The sequence below is a fragment of the Rhinolophus sinicus genome, linkage group LG02 (assembly GCF_036562045.2).
Source record: "Rhinolophus sinicus isolate RSC01 linkage group LG02, ASM3656204v1, whole genome shotgun sequence".
Lineage (NCBI taxonomy): Eukaryota > Metazoa > Chordata > Mammalia > Chiroptera > Rhinolophidae > Rhinolophus > Rhinolophus sinicus.
Window position 1 is genome coordinate 182,928,002 of NC_133752.1, and position 12,208 is coordinate 182,940,209.

Sequence of the window (12,208 nt, forward strand, 5' to 3'; positions counted from 1 at the left end):
AAAGCAGAAAAGGTTTTGGCCAAGATGAGATACTGGGACCAAGTCTTAAATTTGCCAGGCAAAGGAGTGGGGTTGGGGAAGGTGTGGGTAAGATTCTGAACTGAGAATAATGTGGGCAAAGCTCATATACACTCTATGTGCTGGTTGCACTGAAAAAGAAGGATGTCCAGTGCAGTCAGCTCACAGAGTGTGTGTGAGTTTCCTAGGGGGGCTGTAAAATAAATACCACAAACCGGGTGTCTTAAAACAACAGAAATGTATTCTTTCACAGTTTTGGAGGCTAGGGGTCCAAAATCAAGGTGTCAACAGGGTTGGTTCCCTTGGAGGGCTCTGAGGAGGAATTTATTCCATGCCTCTCTCCTAGCTTCTGGTGACAGCCAGTGACCCTTAGCATTCCTTGGCTTGTAGATCACTTTAGTCTCTGCCTCTGTCTTCACCTACATTCTCCCTGTGTGTCTGTTTTCACATGGCTGTCTTCTTAACTAGTCATATTGGATTAAGGGCCCACTCTATTCCAGTATGAATTCATTTTATCGAGTTAACTTGCAATTACCTTATTTCCAGATAGAGTCACTTTCTGAGGTTGGCACTTAGGACATCAACGTATCTTTTGGGAGGTAGGAGACACAATTCAACCCATAACGGTGCATGTTGAAGGCTGAGATCTGCGTATCACAGGACGTTTGTGCCACAACAGCGAACCATGGCTTCAACCTGTAGGCCACAGAAAGCCAACTGAAGTTATAAGCTGGGGAGTGACATCATCAACTGTATTTGGAAAGTAACTGGCAACAGTATGGGCAGAGGTGAAAGTGGCAACCAATATGTAACGGGTAGCCGCTTAGAAGGCTGTTCTAGTGTTTAGTGAACATATTATGCAGAATTGGGCTCAGAAAAGATGTAAGCTACATGAATAAAAACTTTATACTGAGATATGTTTTGCTTGATGTAGTCACAGTATTGGTGGTTTTTTCTGGATGATATTATAAGAGTTTTGTCAGCTTTATTTAGGTTTAATTTACATGCAATAAAATCCAAAATTTTTAAGTGTCCAGTTTGACAAGTCAAATGTGTATAGTCATGTAGCCATCATCATCGTGATGATATAAAACATTTTTATCCTCTAGAAAGTTTCCTCATGCATCTGCAGTCAGTCGTTCGGCAACCTCTAACCTGCTTCCCACCACTATAGTTTCACCTGTTCTAGAATCTCAAACAAATAGAATCATTCAGTATTTAGCATTTTGCGCCCGGCTTCTTTCACTAAGACTAATCTTATCGAGACTCATTTTTGTTGTTGTGTATGTCAGTAGTCTGTTCCTTTTTAGAAACAAATAGTATTCCATTGCCTGGATATACCATTTTTTTACCCATTTTCTAATTTTTAAAATTTGTTTACCCAATTACTAATCAACGAACATGTAGAGCCGTCCAGTTTTTAGCCATTATAAATAAACTTGAAAATCATTGTCTATTACAAATTTTGGCATATTTGCATAAAAATCTTTGTATCTATTTTCCTTACGGAAATAACTAGGAGTGGCAATGGTAGATCACAGAATAAGTGAATGTCTAACAGTATAAGAAGTTGTTTTCCAAAGTAACTTTCCATTTTGCATTTCCGACAACATGATGTACGAGTTCCAGGTGTTCTACAGCCTCACAAATACTTGGAATTATCAATCTTTATTATTTCAGTCATTGTAATGGGTGTATATTGTTATCTCGTAGTTTCAATTTGCATTTCCCTCATGACTAGTGATGTTGAACATCTTTTCATGAACTTATTTGTAATCTGCACATCTTTGGTGAAGTATTTGTTCAAGTCATTTGTCCGTTTGTTATTGGGTTTGTCTTATTTTTAAGTTGAAAAAATCCTGTATGAATTCTGGATAGAAGTCCTTTATCATACACATCTTTGCAAATAGTTTTTTTCCCAGTTTGAGGCTTGCATTTTTATTTTCTTAATGGTGTCTTTTGAAAAGCAAGAGTTTTTACTTTTGACATATTCCAGTTAAGATTTGTTTTCTTTTTTTCTGTCTGTGCTTTTTGTGTTTTATTTAAGAAATCTTTGCCAACCTCAAGGTCCCTAAGATTTCCTCCTTTGTTTTCCTCTGGAAAGCTTAAGAGTTTTAGCTCAAATATTTAGATTTGTGAGTTATTTCAAGTTGATTTTTGTATGTGGTGTAAGGTAAAAGTCAGATCCATTTCTTGGCATATATGGATATCGAGTTGTTCCAGTAATAGGAAAGATTATCCTTTTCCTCCTTGAATTTTCTTGGCATTTTTTTGGTTAAAATTTTGTTCTGTTTGATCCATATTAGTATTTTTATGGCAGTAAAACACTGTCTTGATAACATTATAGTGAGCCTTGAAATCTTATTCTTTTTAAAAATCATTTTGGCTATTTTATGTCCTTTGCATTTCCATATAAATTTTAGAATCAACTTGTTACTTTCTACCCAAAAAAATCTGACATTTTGATTGTGATTAAATTGAGTCAATAAATCAATTTGTGAACATTGAAAACTTAATATCAAATATTTCTACCCCTAAATGTCATTTAGCTTTTTATTTATTTAAGTGTTCTATTAATTTCTCTAAGCATGTTATATCATTTTCAATGTACCAGTGTTGCATATTTTTAGAAAATTTCCCAGAATCATATTATCTAGTACCCCAATTACATGTATATTAGACCACTCAATATTGTCCTACAGGTTACTTATGCTTTGTTCACGTTTTTTAGTCTTTTTAGTCTTTGTTTTCTCCATGCTTCTTTTGTATTATTTCTATTGATTTGCCTTCAGGTTCACTGATCTTTTCGTCTGAAAAATCTAATCTTCTGTTAATCCTATCCAGTGTATTTTTCTCTTCATATCTTGTGCTTTTCATCTCAGATCTCAATCAATTGAGTCTTTTTATATCTTTTATTACTCTCCCTATTGTGCTCATGTTTTTCATCTACCTTCTTGACATATAAAGTATATTTATAATGGTCACTTTATCATCCGTACTCTATTATTTCTGTCAGTTTTAGACTGTCAGTCAGAGATTGATTGAATTTTCTCCAGGTTATGGGTTTTATTTTCCTGCCTGGTAATTTTTTATTAAATGATGGAAAATGTCGAGTGTGGGTTTTTGTTGTCTTTCAATCTTAACTTTGTTCAGGCATGCAGTTTAACTTACTTGGAGCCCAATTTGATTGGTTTGAGAGTTATTTTAGCTTGTTAGTGTAGGTCCAGAGACCCACTCCTAATTTATGATAGTTATGAGGCCTCCTACAATACGCTATGTGTAACAACATCTCTCCACTCTGATGGGTGGGATTGTGAACTACTTCCAGCCCTCCACTAGGGATTGTTTGTTACCAACAAGCAGCCTGTGTAGTTTCACCCCATACATGTCAAGAGTACAGGGCACCTCATTGTTGCTCTGGAATTTTCTTTCAGTCTAGCTCCCTTGTCTCTGGTACTCTGCCCACAAATTCTTACCAACCAACCCTCCCTACTCCAGTCTCTGTCTCCTCAGCTCAGTAAGACCACAAGGCTCTGTTTTGGTTCTTCCTGCTTGAATTGTAGTCGGAAATGCCTCTGAATCATGAGTTGGTACAATCCTAGGGCCCACCTCATTTATTTCTTTTCTCTCAGGGATCACGGTCCTCCACTGTCTCTTGTCCAGCATTGATAACTGTTTTTTTCTTATATTGTAACAGTTGATCTCATGAGTAGAAGTGAAAGTCCTCAGGTTGCTACAGTTTGATGGGTTTTTATAAAAGGGAAGCACACCCTCAGACAGGGCCTCAGACAATTATGATTCCTTGGGGAAACTGGCCATTTCTTCAGCTTCACCAGGTCAGAAACATTGTTGGAATACCCAAAGCTAAACTGACTTGAGGATACCTCTTCTAAGCTTTGCAAATACCAGTGCATAATCCAGAATGTGAAAATACAGGTATATGATAGTGAATACTTTATAATGGTCATCTAGAGTACCTTATTCATGTGTCAGAATGTTTGGGAAACCAAATTAATCATCAATATTTGAGCAGGGAAATTAGTTCAGCTAGAAAAATCCCTAGTACATCAAAAAAATGCAATTAATGATTGTTAAGTGAATGGAAGAGGGGAGCAAAAACTATTTTTTTTTCTGTTTGATTAGTCATCCTTATCCCATTATATAGAACATCCTTGGAGACTGGTTCATGTCAGGATACCTTTCTAATATTCTACATCATATCAAACTCTGCCAAATTTGTATTCTTAGAGACTTGTTTTTCCTAAGTTACATATTGGCTATCCCCTATCTGGACACACTGACTTTCTCCAGGAAATATTCAATGCCAATAATTAAGTTTTAGCTTCTTAAAATGTGCAATCACATTCCTGTCCTTCTGGAATCCTGAGGTTACCCTCATGTTGGCATTTTAGGGTGATCTATATGCTTTCTAGTCACTCACTTACATTCACTTACATCATTTCTGCCAATGGCCTATCTCAAATGTTTTAAATTAGCAAACCTACAAAAATATTCTATTTGGTTCTCACTAATTTTAGAAATATACAAATAAACTATTATCACCTTGAAATTGAGATAGTTCACATGAAGATATATTTTATATTTTCTCTTGAAAATTTTATAGATCTGGCCACAATACAGTCAATGGAAACTGAAGAACACCTGCCGCTTTACATGGTCCACACGTTCCCCAATTTGTTCTGATCCCCATCATTCTCTATTGCGTGGCTTCCTCTTCTAGATTTTGTACTGATCGGGCGCCTTACCATTTGCGTTTGTGACTCCTAGCTAAGCTGATTGCTTTTGTGAAGATTTTATAAGTGAAGCTCTCAAGAGGTGACCTCATTCCTCTATTTCAAGTTCTTGGAAGGTACATGATTGTAATTCTTCTGTTCCTCCTCGAAAGGAACATTCTCAGAAAGTTATAAGGGCCTGAAAAAATGAAACCTATTCGTAGTATTGATTTTACTTCTTATAAAAGGAAATTAGTATAGGTAGAAAAGTGGCTGAATGTGTGTATGAAGTAAGCCATTCTTCTTTCCTAGGAAGTGAGAGAATCACCGTGACCAGGTTTCTGAAAATGCTTTGAGTCATCACACAGCAGATCATGAAATAAAAACCGTCCTTTCTCCTTCACATGTACTTCCCATTTTATTGCTGACCACAGCTCAATTCTTGGTTTTACACATACAAATGGAGCATAATCTTTTGACAAGGAAAAAAATTAAACTATAGGATCTCTAAGCTCCTTGTTTTTTAAAAAATATTGGGAAAAAATGCCTTTAAAGTTATTTTCTGGTATTAGACCTAATTCCCCTCTGGACTATCAGTGTAGACATTTTCAAAATGAAGATTCAAATCAAGCCTTTCCATACCAATTGTGTTATCAGAGGGCAAAAATTGACAGCATTGTATCCCTAGCAGCTTTGGGAATAAGTGTGGGCTTTTCTAGGCCTTCCAGAAAAAGAGGATAGTTCTGAGGATAAAGATAAATACCAGGCTCTTACAATGAGCCCATAACTTCAGGGCATAGTACTTTTGTATCTATAAGTAGTTTCAGTAAGGTGCTACTATGGTTGGAAGAGTAGGATTTCTTTGTCTTTATTTTTGGCTCTTCTCATTTCATTAGAATTTAAAACTCCCAGGTTAAATTGTGAACTAGTAGCTAAGATTCAGGCAGATACCCCCCACCCCCGGCTTCTACCCTAAATTCTAGTGTGCCCCTAGTCATTGTGACAAAACAATCTTGTTGAATTGTGTCCCAAAAAATATATATGTTGAAGTTCTAACCCTCCCCCATACCTCTTACTGTGACCTTATTTGGAAATAGGGTCTTTGAAGATGTAATCAAGTAAAGCTGAGGCCATACTAGATTACCGGTATGACTGATAGAAGAAGAGAAACCAGAGACACAGACACAGGGTAAAATGCAACGTGAAGACAGTGGCAGACATTGGAGCAGTGCCCCCACAAGCCAAGGGATGTCAAGGTTTGCCAGCGACCACCAGAGCTAGGAGAGAAGCATGGAACAGACTCTCCCTCAGGGTTCCAGTAGGAACCAACCCCAGCAACACCTTGATTTCAGACTTTCCACCCTCAGAACATGTCACAACTTATTGCTGGGGAAATTAAGCATGTCCTCTGTGGCCCCACTGGGAGAGAACTCTTAGAAGCTTGTACCTGGTTTCCCCCAGACCTTGCCCCTTGTGCCTTTTTTCTTTGCTGATTTTGCTTTATATCCTTTCATTGTAATAAATCTCAGCCATGAGTGCCACTATATGCTGAGTCCTGTGAGTCCTCCTAGGGACTCCTCAAGCCGGGAGGTGGTCTTGGGGGAACCCCTGACACAACACGACTCACAGGAAGGACTCTGATGGACAATGGCTGCTCAGTGTTGGCACTTTTATTAACCTTCAAAGACATCTCATCCATTTCTTTTAATTTCCCTCTTCTAGAATTAAGCATTTGATTATTTTAGGTGCTCATATATAACAACTATAAGTACTCTGAATTTTTCAGATTTTAGGAAGGCACTGTGGTGTATATACCATTTATTATGTGATGCCCCAGGAGGTCTGGGAAGGAAAGAAAAGAGGACAGGCCTGAATCAACTGACAAGGGAGGGAGGTCTTGGTGACCGAGCTCAGCATGGGGACTTGAGAGACTTCTGACAGGAATGGGGCAAGAAGAGAATATCAAGACCAGACATGGGTTACAAGAGGGCACGGTGTATTGGCCTAGAAGAGGTAAAGGGAGAGTGATGGGGCTGGGAGATGTTCACTGATATGGCTGCTTTCAATGTATGGATATTCTCAGAGGGGTAAATGGAGACTCTAAGTAGCCTCATGTCAGCCCAGGTCAGAGCTTGCCACAAGATGAGTTTATGGCAAACTTAAGGTAAAGCAACCTAGAATTTTTAGAGCATTTTGAATCCCTCTTTTGCTTAACAGGAAGTAGAGAATTAGAAAAGTTAGTTGATTTGCCAACAGTAGCACAGCTTGTATCTGACTGAGCTGGATTTCAAACCTAGGAATGAATGTCTGGGTCACATGCCAGAGAGCTCTTAACTATATTCTGTCCTTCTAGTTACTTATTTTGAAAATGTATGTTCTATGTCTGAATACCACTAATAAGGAAATAGTATGAGAGCAAGGCAGAAAAGGAAAGAAGAAAGTAATTCTCTCTCTTTGGAATGGTCATTTGCCTATTTACCTTTCCTCATGAAACTGATTCCAAATAGATGACATATTTTTGCCTCCATAAGTCTAAGTATTAAGGGGTAGAGACACTAATTGAGTCTCCTAGCATGTCCCTGTGGTATCTATAGTTACAATTGTCCTCAAAGTTTGAGTGTATGTATATGTGCATCCCCTCATTTGGCCTGTGACTTCCAAGGCAGTGATACTATATTTGATTTTTTTTTTCATCTTTCTCTGTCATTGTAAAGTGCTCAGTAATTCATTTGAGTAGATTTTTTAAAGTAGAATTGAGTAGAAAGTTACTTTGGCTGGATGAAGATAACCCCCAGATTTCCCTGGGTGGGGAGGCCAACACTTGTTGGAAAAGGTTCTTTACAGAAATTACACACATTTACCTTCAATGTGACGGTAAAGAGATGGTTTGGAGAAAAAGAGAAGCAACAGGACTCCTTCATCTAATAAAATAGCTTCCTTCAATGAAATACTAAAATACATTTTATATAGATATTTGCTGTGAGGAGGATTTGGGGGACAAGTAATCACTGCCAATCAAATACATGTGAACTGCTCACTTACATGTTTGCTTTTTTGCTCCAACCTGCCCCTCACTTTTAAAAATAAGTACTCTATCAATTAGAAAGTTGTTAGTAACCTAGTTTTCTGTATTCTTATATCCCAGGAGTTTTGTCTTTCTAATAAGTCAATTCTGCCTCAACTTGCAAATCAGCTTAATTTAATTCTAAATGAAGTCTTGAATTTTTCATTATGCTTGGTACAAACTTAGTAATTCTGAGAAAACAGTCCTAGTTACATTAAGTTTAGCTAGAAATTCTGATATTCACGGATGCTTACACAAACAACTGTCCTTCTTTGCAGTGGCTTCATTATTTAGTGACATGGTTAACAACATTGTTTTGTTTGAAAATGTCTTTGTCTTTCTCTGCTTATTCTAGCAACAGTTTTCCTGGAGTTTTGGAAAAGACGGCGAGCAGTGATTGCTTATGACTGGGATTTGATAGACTGGGAAGAAGAGGAGGTTTGTATCATTTACCTCAGAATTTTTAAAAAAGCAAATCACCAAAAAAATACACAGTCTCCTTGAGTTATCACTCTCTGCTCTATACAGAAGTCAGGTTTATTCATAAAGCATTTTCAGTACCGGTCTTTGCAGAAAACTCCAAGCAGTATAAAACCTACTAGCAGAATTTAAAAAAAACACACAAAAAACATTTTGATTGCTTAGTGGAATAAAAGTCCATGGCTAAGTAAAACATTTCACTTTTAGATAAAGGCTTCCAAAGAATTGGTAACAAGACTTGTTTAGTTTTCTTAGCTATTTTCCATTTCTTTACTTCAGCAGAAAGAGGGTAATAGTTTTACAACTCTAGGCACGTGGAGGCAAACCTCCTAAGAGAACTACTCCAAGGAAAAGTTCCTGTGAGTTCCAGGACCCTGGACAGTGCCCAGTGTGCACATGCTCAGACTGGAAAATGCTGAGGAAAAACTGCTCCTCAATCAACCTCCTTGGTGGATGTTTGTTAAATGCAGGTCCAGTTCCGGATTAAACTGTGAAGGAGAGATACACATCTCCCAGCCCCATCACTCTCCCTTTACCCCTTCTAAGCCAATACACGGTGCTCTCTTCTAACCCGTGTCTGGTCTTGATATTCTCTTCTTGCCGCATTCCTATCAGAAGTCTCTCAAGTCCCCATGCTGAGCTCGGTCACCAAGTAGGGACCCTCCCTCCCTTGTCAGTTGATCCAGGCCTGTCCTGTTTCCTTCCTCTCATCCATTATCTCTTAAACTCTCCTGAGTCCCATTTCCTCCGAGCTCTGATGTGCCAATAAATCAGATAAATTAGTCCTCTATGATGGGATAATGGGTATTTATGGGTGTGTTTCTTCCAAGAGACATGCATATATATTTTTATATATGAAAAGAAATCTTGTAGAAACATAAGTGAGAATTTTAACCCTGTGGTAGGTATGGCAGAAGAGATCATTTGAGAGGTATTTTTGTTGGTTTTTCTTCAAGTCTTGCCTTGTGAATGGCTGACTTTTCTCCTCAGGTCCATGAACACATTTGGGCAGCTTTAGATCTAGAAGGATGCTGGGCTTTTCAGCAGTCCTTGTTCTTTTGATAAGGCCTCTCATGCTTTCGTAAGCATTCTCCAGAAAACGATTTCTGGATTTGAAGACACTGCCCAATTGACTGTGGAGTTTCCCGGCAGTAGCCAGTCTGCATTTCGGACTTCCTCCTGGGTAAAGCTCTTCAGTTTCTTACTATGTATGTTCACGGGAGCGACTTTCAAATGAGATGAAAAATGTTCTTTCCTGGGAATTTGAGTCACCACTAAGCAACTATGTCACCTTAGACAAACTACTTCACTTTTGTACTTTTCACATTTCTAAAGAAAAGAGTTGTTTCTACAGTTTCCTCTTTGTAGAGGAAATTTTCTGAATTTCATCTTTGTAGAGGAAAATGTAGAAACAGCTCTTTTGGCACTTGTGGTGGGCCTAAGACACGTGTACCCTTAGGATAAACATCCCTTGTAAGTCTGGAGCCTTCTGCCTTCCCAGCCCTGTTAAAAAGCTTGCAGCACTGAACCGTTCTTTCACTCAGCATATATTTCTATAGGAACCTACCTCAGTAGCCATGTGCTATTCCGTTTCTCAGAGTGGGATTCATTGTAGAAATGCCTTATACCGTGTTTCCCCGAAAATAAGACCTAACCAGAAAATAAGCCCTAGCATGATTTTTCAGGATGACATTCCCTGAACATAAGCCCTAATGCATCTTTTGGAGCAAAAATTAACATAAGACCCAGTCTTATTTTCAGGGAAACATGGTAGTTCTAGCCTGTGTCTCTCAGCTTGCTGTGCAGAAAAGCCCAGACTTGTTCATGCCTCCTTCAGGGATAACCCAGGGTGTTAGTTTGCTAGAGCTGCCGTAACAAAGGACCACTGACTGAGTGGCTCAAACAACCGAAATCTATTGTCTCTCAGTTCTGGACACTGGGACTCTGAGGTTAAGGTGTTGGCAGGGTTGGTTTTTTCTGAGGACTTTGCGAGAAGGATCTGTCATTCCAGGCCCCTCTCGTGGGTGTATAGATGGCCATCTATTCCCTGAGCCCTCCCATTGTCTTTTCTCCGTGAGTATCTCTGTCTAAATTTCTTCTTCTTATAAGGACATTAGTCATACTAGATTAGGTGCCACCCTAATTACCTCATCGTAACTTATTACCTCTGCAAAAACCCTGTCTCCAAATACATCACATTCTGAGGTACTGGAGGTTAGCACTTCAAGATATGAATTTGCGTAGGGGACACAATTCAGCCTATCATACCTAGGAAGACAGGCCTGACTCCGTAATTGGCCTCAGTTTTTGGATGGCTAACTCAGTGACTCTTGATGACACTTACAGCCTGATAAATTCTTTGTTTCCCAAAGAAGCAGCAAAGTCTAGGTCTGTTCTATTTATATCTTCAAGTGTAACTGCCTAAAATAAATAAAAGGAGACAAAAGCTGTTTATAACTGTATCATCTCCCTCTGACCTTCCCCATTACCTGCCACTGAGTGAAGGTCAGCATTGGGTTTATCCTGAAGGAGGAGCCAGGCTGCCTTTCCTCCTGCATGGGCTGTGCCCATTTTTTCCAAATGGTGCCCATTCTTCATAACCTCTCCTCTCTTGGCTTCCTCTTCGCTTTCTGTCAGTGCCTTCATCCGAGTCGTGAGTGTTTATGCCTGGATTAACTCAGTCTCCATTTTGCCAGAGTTTCCGCTCATTTTCTCTCCTCTTCTAAGACACTTAAATAGAACATGCACTTAATTAACTGGAACTATTTCAACATACCCTCTTGCTGATTACCTTTTCCTAATCCCATAATTGCTTTTTAGTCAGAAGCTTTTCACATTGGATGGGGTTTAACTAATTGAAATAAAATCTCAGTTTGATTTAGAATTAGAGGAGCTTTGCTGTTAGCTGTGTTTGAAAGGTATTTACTTTGTTTTCAATACCGATTAAGAATATTTTTGAAATCTATGGTTAAAGGTGAATGACTCCTATAGGGACTTATTAAAAAAATAGATCCACCATGTTTTTAGCTGTCTAAATCGAAAAATTCAATAAAATTTGTACTACTAAGAATTATATTGCCATTAGATATACTCACAAAATGAATTCTGAACATTTCGCTGTTCAGGAGCATTCTTCGTCCTAGTATTCATGTCATTTCCTGGTAATAAAAGTAAAAGCTTATTAATTGTTCCAAACCACTAGAGACAGAACAGGTGGTCCCTATTCTCATTCTCAGTTACCGCAAGCATAATTTAATAAGATAACAGACATTTAACTATTAGTTTAAATCACATTGCCTCGATGATAATGAGATGAGATCATCATTCTTTAGATATTTTCAAGTGGCCAGTTTCCAAACATTCATACCTGGGTCTCAAGCCCACCTCCTTCATTGACTGATTAGTGTGAGAACTGGTGACTCAGTTTTCCTGTTAGGTAAAATGATTTTTTTCTTATTGTGTGTGCAACTCTTCAGAGCATAAAAATATGTCTGCTTGTTTTTTAAGGAAGAAATACGGCCCCAGTTTGAAGCCAAGTATTCCAAGAAAGAGCGGATGAATCCCATTTCCGGAAAGCCAGAACCATACCAAGCATTTGCAGATAAATGCAGCCGACTGATCGTTTCTGCATCTGGAATATTTTTTATGGTTTGAAAGTTTTTTTACAAAACTATTTTTTTCAGAAAGTACAAATTTGTAGCATGATAACAACAATAATCATGTCAGGCATTTGCATAGTTCTACCCAACATTTTTGCACGTTCTTTTATTTAAATCTCTCAACAGCTCTGTGACATGTCAGGGAGGGTCTCATCTCCACATTACAGATGAAGCAACTGAGACTCCAGAAGGTTAAGGGGCTTGTCCAGGTTAGCTCCTGAATAGGGAGGAAATATCCAAGAGCTCAGACCCTC

At 38.4% G+C, this 12,208-nt stretch overlaps 1 protein-coding gene across 5 annotated transcripts in view; it reads left to right on the forward strand.

Annotated features, from left to right (window-relative positions):
* The window catches only part of ANO4 (anoctamin 4), a 354,484-nt gene that overhangs the window by 294,018 nt on the left and 48,258 nt on the right, over positions 1 to 12,208 (forward strand). For all 5 annotated transcript variants that reach the window (XM_074326212.1, XM_074326210.1, XM_019732194.2 and 2 more), the window contains 2 exons: positions 8,171 to 8,253; positions 11,803 to 11,943. In XM_074326212.1, the coding sequence (XP_074182313.1) occupies positions 8,171 to 8,253; positions 11,803 to 11,943 (224 nt within the window). The remainder of the gene's footprint in view (positions 1 to 8,170; positions 8,254 to 11,802; positions 11,944 to 12,208) is intronic.